Below are 7,715 nucleotides of genomic sequence, written 5' to 3' on the forward strand. Positions count from 1 at the left end.
AACTTTATTTCTTAATCTCATGCAAAACATTTATTATTCTCTCTTTTAAATTAAAAGTGAAGAATAATAATATCTATATTTAATTATATTACATATCTTCTAGAGTTTTTGTATATGTATTCATAATTATTCCCAAATTTTTGGCTGTTGCACTGGCCGAGCAGGCGCACAGTAGCCTCTGCTAGAGGCCAAGCCTAGCGGCAAAGGCTAATTGCAACGTGCCTAGGTCGACGATATAACGATTATGCTAAGTTTGCCTAGGCCTAGATCCGGGCCTGGGTCGAGTCCTTGACTTTTTTAAAGGACTTGAACCGACTCTTTACAAGCTGGTTCCGGTCCGGGTTAAGCCCAACCCAGGCTTAATGAAGCCTAGACCCACTTTTTTTTTATTATTATCCAATTCAGGGTTAGTTCGACCTTGAACTGGTCCATGGTGACCTCTATCATGAACATGTATATGTGTTTGTTTGTTTGTTTAGCGTTCGCTCGTTAATTTTAGCGAACTTGTTTGCGAACATTAACAAAAACTAACGAACATTTACAAAAACTAACGAACATTTAACAAACGAATATGAACAAGATTTATAAAAATCATAACTAATGAACACGAATAATTTAAAAAATTTTAACAAATGAACACGAACAACCTTTGTTCGTTCATGTTCTATACATAATATATTAATTGCAAATATATAATAGATTAATTATAGTAGATATATAATTTATTAACTAAACGTACATAATATGTTAACTACAACTAAATAATAATTTGAATATCTTGTGGACTAGATTCACAATGTAAGGGCGAGAAACCAATGTGGTAGCTCAAGTGACAAGTGAGCTCTTTTTGTTAGGAATAATTTCGGGAGAACTCGAATTTGATTCTCACAAGTGACGATTTTTCTTATCTAACTTTCTTGCCTCTGCCAAAGACCTTGTGGCCTAGTGGCACCCAGTGTCCCGATTAACACTCCCATATGGATGATGGGAGTGGGTTCGAGCCTCAGTGGAGGCAACTGTTGACTCTTTGTGATACTACATTGTAACTTTGTGCTTTAGTAGGTTGAGAAAGTAGCTATGAACAAAAATACTTTCAAACTTTCTTGCCTAACTTTGTGCTTTAGTAGGTTGAGAAAGTAGCTATGAACAAAAATACTTTCTTGCCTAACTTTGTGCTTTAGTAGGTTGAGAAACTTTCTTGCCTAACTTTGTGCTTAAATACTTTCTTGCCTAACTTTGTGCTTTAGTAGGTTGAGAAACTTTCTTGCCTAACTTTGTGCTTTAGTAGGTTGAGAAAGTAGCTATGAACAGATACTACATTGTGGATCCGGACTGTTAAAGGGACGGGGACGGGGAACCCGGACTGTTAAAGGGGCGGGGACGGGGAACCCGGACTGTTAAAGGGGCGGGGACGGGGAACCCGGACTATTAAAGGGGCTGTTAAAGGGGCGGGGACGGGGAACCCGGACTATTAAAGGGACGGGGAAGGACAAAAAATAATTAAAAAATAAAAAAATGTAAGGGCTGGTTCATGGTATAACAATTACGTATATATACGTACATACACTCAATTTACGCAGATGGCGAAGGCGATGCGATTTCTCCCATCCACCACGCTTCGAATTTGAGTCCGGTCTTCTCTTCTCTCCCCTTTTCTCTGTACATATTCACAATTTTTAGGGGAGAAGATGGAGGAAGAAATGCAAAAATGCAACACCGATTGCGTCTACTTCTTGGCATCTCCTCTCACTTGTAAGAAGGTAAGCGCTTCTTTACCCGTTACATTTTCTGCGATTTTCGAATTCTTCGTTTTTCTTTTTATTTTTTCTTTCTGTTTTCAATCCTCAATGTATCTTGATTTCTTGATCGATTATCATTGCTTGCTCTTCAATTATAACTCTGTTGTTGAATTTCTTTAAAATCGGCATCTCCAACGTAGCGGTTTCTTTATTACATTTCGACTAGGGTTTAAATTACACGGTTTATATGCGTATACGCGCTCATCAATGTGCGTATCTACTAGTGTATCGCTTATTTGCGAATGTGTGAAGATTCAAAATCGTTGTTGCGTTGCTCAGTAATATGTTATACAGTGTGGAGTGACTTAATGGGGCAGGCAGTTGCCAAGATATATTGTTTACTATTAGTTTTATGCTATGGCCTGCTGGCAGTTGTTTGCAATCTGTTTTTGGATGTTTACATTTTAATTATGTGCCTTAAGAATATACTTTAGTTTTGAGTGAAGTTAGGGATTAGGATTTATGGAATTCTTTGTTTCACATTAAACTGCAGTTATTGGTCATTTGGGTGCATCAGTGAGTATCTTGTAACGCATGGTAAATAACAACAGATAATGGCATGATCATTTGCTGAATGTGTCTAAGTCTTATATTCTAGTTGATTTTGTTGAATAGTATTACTATGCTAATGCTGCGTGTATTCCATTTATGCGGTTTTCTTGTCTGTTTGCATTGTTTTCATTCTGTATCATACTGCCAGCGATGATGTATATGAATTAATTGTACATTAGTATTTTGGTTTTGCCTTGCATTGATGCCATGGATTCTGGGTTTCAGGGCATTGAATGTGAGTACCGGCACAGTGATATTGCTAGGCTCAATCCCAGGGATTGTTGGTACTGGTTATCAGGGAGCTGTCTCAATCCAACTTGTGGTTTCCGGCACCCGGTACACTGTCATTTCACTAAAATCGTTACTTTATGCCTGTACCAATTTTTACACTTTTTGAGCTTGCATTCCATCTCAATGATGTCTATATTAGTTGTTGAATCTTGGATTTAACCTTTACTCTACTTGAATATAACTGCTTTTTATAATAACTTTCTAAAAGCTTTGTTCTATCCCAGCTAAGCACCCTTTTTTCTATGCCACCTGCAGCCATTAGAGAGTCGTAATGTTGAATCTGCTCCTACTTGCCATCAGTCTGTGCTACCTGTGAACAAGACACGTGTTCCCTGTTTCTTCTATTACAATGGATTTTGCAATAGAGCTGAAAAATGTGTGTTTCTGCATGGACCTGATGATGGGGCACCCACACGGAAACCATCAAAGACACTGTCTGCTGTCAATGATGGACCGTATCTTGAGAAAAAGACATCTGTGGGGAGTGAAACAGGCTCGGCCCCAGTTGAAACACATCCTAATTCATTTAAAAGTAATCCAAACAGAGCAGCAGATGAAAATACCCGGAGAGAAGTAAATCTCCACAGTGCAAAAGACAATCTCACCATAGGAAACACTTCTCGAGATATTTCAGGATCTCCATCTGAAGAAGCTGATGCTATGAATTTGAATTCTTCACCTCCTGTTGAAGGATTTAACCAAGGAGGATTCCGTTCATCCTTTATTCATCACTCAGATGATGAAGTGGATGATGATGTGGAGAGAGAAGAGTTGTTAGAGTCTTCACCCGGTTTTGATGTTCTTGTTGGTGGTAGATCAGACTTGGGGTATGAAAATCATGATTACTTGATGCAACATGATGTGGATGGTGGAGAGCTTAATGGTCAGTACTTAGGATATGATTTTGAGGAAAATATAGAGTATGACCCTGAATATCCAGATATGACAACCCTTTTTGAAGAAGATTTATGTGATTCTGTTGAAAATTTTGACAATGAGTATAACAGTGAATCTCTTAGAATAATCCATAGTCATGTGAGAGAGAGGGAGGAGATGAATGGTACTTTGCCAAGGAAAAGGAAGTTATGGCACACAGATCTGGGTTTTCATGAAAGGGGCAATGTAGAACTTAGGAATTATTTGAAGAAACATCAGATTGTTGATGCCAGTACTATCTCTTATTACCCTAAGAGGCATGACTCATCTCATTTAAGTACCCAAAGCAGGGGTAGACATTTCCTACAAGGGTCAAGGTGGATGCATCGAAGAGTGGCATCAAAGGTGGAAAGCAATGGTATTAGATCGCGATTGGACAAACAAAATTTGCTTAATTGTACCAACCAACAAAATGCATTGAGAGGCTATCGGATGAATGGTTACAGGCAACTTTTTAAGGGGAGTAGACAGGGAAAGAGGCAGCATTTTCCATCTAAGTTCTCTAGGAGGAGAGTTTCTAGGAAGAGAGAATCAACCGAGGATTCTACAATGTTTAATGGGCCCAAGACACTTTCCCAGATCAAAGAAGAGAAGACAAAAGGGAGAGGAGTAGGAGATTTCCCCCAAGAGAATAGGGCATTCTAGCCTAAGTGTACAACAAGACTTTGAGGGTCCAAAATCTCTGCATGAAATTCTGAAGGACAAAAGACCAGATCAGCATTGAATTGTACTCCCTGATGGATGGCTTGCTGAATTAATCAAGAGGAAAATGAGAATGACTTAGTACAGGACAGAGACCTTTGTTGTACTTGATGTTGAACTAGAAATTACTTAGGTGTGACATCCTGTAGATTAGAGATGAGAGTATTTTCTGTTATTTAACATGCTTATTCTGCATGCCATGGTGGGGCATAATTGTTCCACAACTGTGGATTCCAATGTGACTCGCTCTCTCTGCTGTTGATTAGGATAAATATTTAAATGTTGTGTATACATTTTTATATTAGACAAAACAGGATAGGAAGTAAATTTGTTTTTATGTGAGTTGCAATTTCCTATATGCAGAGTTTCATATTAAATGCTGTATATAAAAGCTTTTATGGCAATATGGCATTAATACCGAATGGCCAAAAGCTTGTTTGCTTCCCTTAATTTCTTCTTCCCAATTGTCAAAACCAGTTTTCTTTCCACCAAGAGCATTTTTCAATGCTCTTCTGTAGGTACAAAAAAAAAAAAAAGGAATAATCCAAGAATAACATCAATTAGATAAACAAGTCTTCTTGACTGTATGCTTTGTTTTTTTATTGAAAGGGTAGTTTCATTTGTAGGGGAATGTTAGTTGTTTCTTTCCCAATCGCCCAGCATTACTTTCCTTCTTTCTTGTCACTCTTTAGTGCATCCACCCTTGAACCTTGCAGGCAATGTCTATTCTTGCTTCAAATAATCCAAAGAGATGAGTTGTGCCTTCCTAGGATAATGACATAGTATAGGCATCAATCATCTTTTACTTCTTTAGATAATGTTGAATGTCAACAGCATCATCCCTTTCTTGAATGACTTTGTATATAAGTGGTTTTGAAACACCAAAAAGAAAAGGTGAATTGAGGGATATCTCTATTGCCTGCTAGAACTGTTGAATCTACAGTTTGGTTGCAATGAGTTCTCGTTGCATATCGTAGCAGCAAACTGTGGTGATTCAATACATGTCCCTTATCATGGTAAAAAAAGTAAGCTATGACTTTGTTAACAATTGATCTTTTCTATTGTCTCTCTTCGAGACAATGAAAATATCAAAAAGAAACAATGGAAATGATCAGTTGTTAAAGTCATAGCTTCTTTACCATGATAAAGGACAAGTCTTGAATCACCACAGTTTGCTACTACAATATGTGGCGAGAACTCATTGCAACTACAACTGTAGATTCCACAGTTCAAGTAGCGGTAGTGCTACCTCCAATTCAAAACCATTTATATTAACATAGAGAGAGAATAGTCGTATTAATTATAGCATATAAAAGCTTTTATGGGTCATTGCCATGGCAATAATACTGAGTTGTCAGATTTCTTGCCAGAAATGGTCACCCCATGAACTACCAAATCCATCTAAACCAACAATCCCTTTTTCTTAATACAGGCTATTGTATGAATGGTGTCATATTAATTGTAACATATAAAAGCTTTTATGGGTCTTTTCCATGGCAATAATAATACTGCATCGTCGAGCTTTCTTGCCAGAAATGGTCACCACAGGAACCACCAAACCATCTAAACCAACAATCCCCTCTAGAATTTTCTTAATTTCTTCATTCCAATTCTCAAAATCAATTTTCTTTACACCAAGGGCATTTTCCAATGCTTTTCTACAGGTTTAAAAAGAATACAGGATCTAAATAATCCAAGAATAACAACAATTTCCAATATGTTTCCACATATCAGTCTCTTGTTTTAAAAATTTCACCATGGAATTACTGTCTGAAATATCTTGAATAGTTAAACCACTAGTGCAACACTCCTGAAAATAATCTGAATGCTTATGCATGCTTCTTTACATGGAAGAGTAGTGTTATTTACTTCAAAAGTTTTCTTGGTTGTGAGATTTTTTTGAAAGGGAAATTTAATTAATTTGCAGGGAAATGCTGTTGCTTTCCCAATCGCCTTGCATTAAAAACCTGTCTTAAACCATTCATACAACTGCCTCTCAATGTGCTTTGCTTTGTTGGTGCGACATATAACAATTCACTTGTCCAATAACATTACTTTCCTTCTTTCTTGCCACTCTTTAGTGCATCCACCTTGAACCTTGCAGGCAATGTCTATTCCTACTTCAAGTAATCCAAAGAGATGAGTTGTGCCTTCTAGGATAATGACATATAGTATTGGCATATTGGCATCAATCATCTTTTGCTTCTTTAGATAATGTTGAATGTCAACAACATCATCCCTTTCTTGAATGACTTTGTATATAAGTGGTTTTGAAACACCATAAAGAAAAGGTGAATTGAGGGATATCTCTATTGCCTACTAGAACTGTTGAATCTACAGTTTGGTTGCAATGAGTTCTCGTTGCCATATCGTAGTAGCAAATTGTGGTGATTCAATACATGTCCCTTATCATGGTAAAGAAGTAAGCTATGACTTTGTTAACAATTGATTTTTTCTATTGTTTCTCTTCAAGACAATGAAAATATTAGTTGATATTTTCATTGTCTCGAAAAGAAACAATGGAAATGATCAGTTGTTAAAGTCATAGCTTGTTTACCATGATAAGGGACAAGTCTTGAATCACCACAATTTGCTACTACAATATGGGACGAGAACTCATTGCAACTACAGCTGTAGATTCCACAGTTCAAGTAGCGGTAGTGTTACCCCCCATTCAAAATCATTTATACTAACACAGAGAGAGTAGTCGTATTAATATTATAGCATATAAAAGCTTTTATAGGTCATTGATATGGCAATAATACTGAGTTGTTAGATTTCTTACCAGAAATGGTCACCCCAAAAACTACCAAACCCATCTAAACCAACAATCCTTTTTTCTTAATTTCTTCATTCGAATGTACCAGCCAGTCTCTTGTTTTCAAAATGTCACCATTCTGAAATATCCCATCCTGTGTCTCTTGAATAGTTAAACCATTGTTGCAATTACACTCCTAAAAATAATCAGAATGCTTATGCTACTTTACATGGAAGAGTACTTGCATTAAAAAGCTGCCTGAAACCAATCATACAATGTGTTGGTGCAATTTAGAACAGTCCGCTTGTCCAATGGCATTACTGTCCTCCTTTGATCCCATTATTCTGTTCATCCACCTTCAACCATCTTATGCTTCTTTAGATAATTCTGTTCATCCACCTTCACTAACAACAAGAGAATTGTAGGATATCTCACCCTACGGTCATTGGAACTGTGATTGCAATGAGTTCTTCATTCCATATTGTAGTCACGAACTGTGGTGATTCAATATTTGTCTTTTATCGTGGTAAAGAAGCTATGACTTTGTTAACAGCTGATCTTTTTCATTGTTTCTCTTCGAGACAACGAAAATATTAGTTGTTAGCTCAATTATACTTTTTTTTCCAAGATAAAAGATAGATCTTGAATCACCACAGTTCGCCCTACAATATGGGATG

The 7,715-nt window shown here is 37.0% G+C and overlaps 1 protein-coding gene across 1 annotated transcript; it reads left to right on the forward strand.

The window, feature by feature from the left end:
* The first annotated feature begins 1,572 nt into the window (after window positions 1-1,572).
* LOC116000837 (zinc finger CCCH domain-containing protein 32-like) lies at window positions 1,573-4,636 on the forward strand. Its single transcript, XM_031240683.1, has 3 exons — window positions 1,573-1,760; window positions 2,577-2,687; window positions 2,898-4,636. The coding sequence occupies exons 1-3, from the start codon at window positions 1,689-1,691 to the stop codon at window positions 4,221-4,223; spliced, it is 1,509 nt and encodes a 502-aa protein (XP_031096543.1). The 5' UTR covers window positions 1,573-1,688; the 3' UTR covers window positions 4,224-4,636.
* The last annotated feature ends 3,079 nt before the right edge of the window (window positions 4,637-7,715 follow it).

This window comes from Ipomoea triloba, chromosome 13, assembly GCF_003576645.1.
Source record: "Ipomoea triloba cultivar NCNSP0323 chromosome 13, ASM357664v1".
NCBI lineage: Eukaryota > Viridiplantae > Streptophyta > Magnoliopsida > Solanales > Convolvulaceae > Ipomoea > Ipomoea triloba.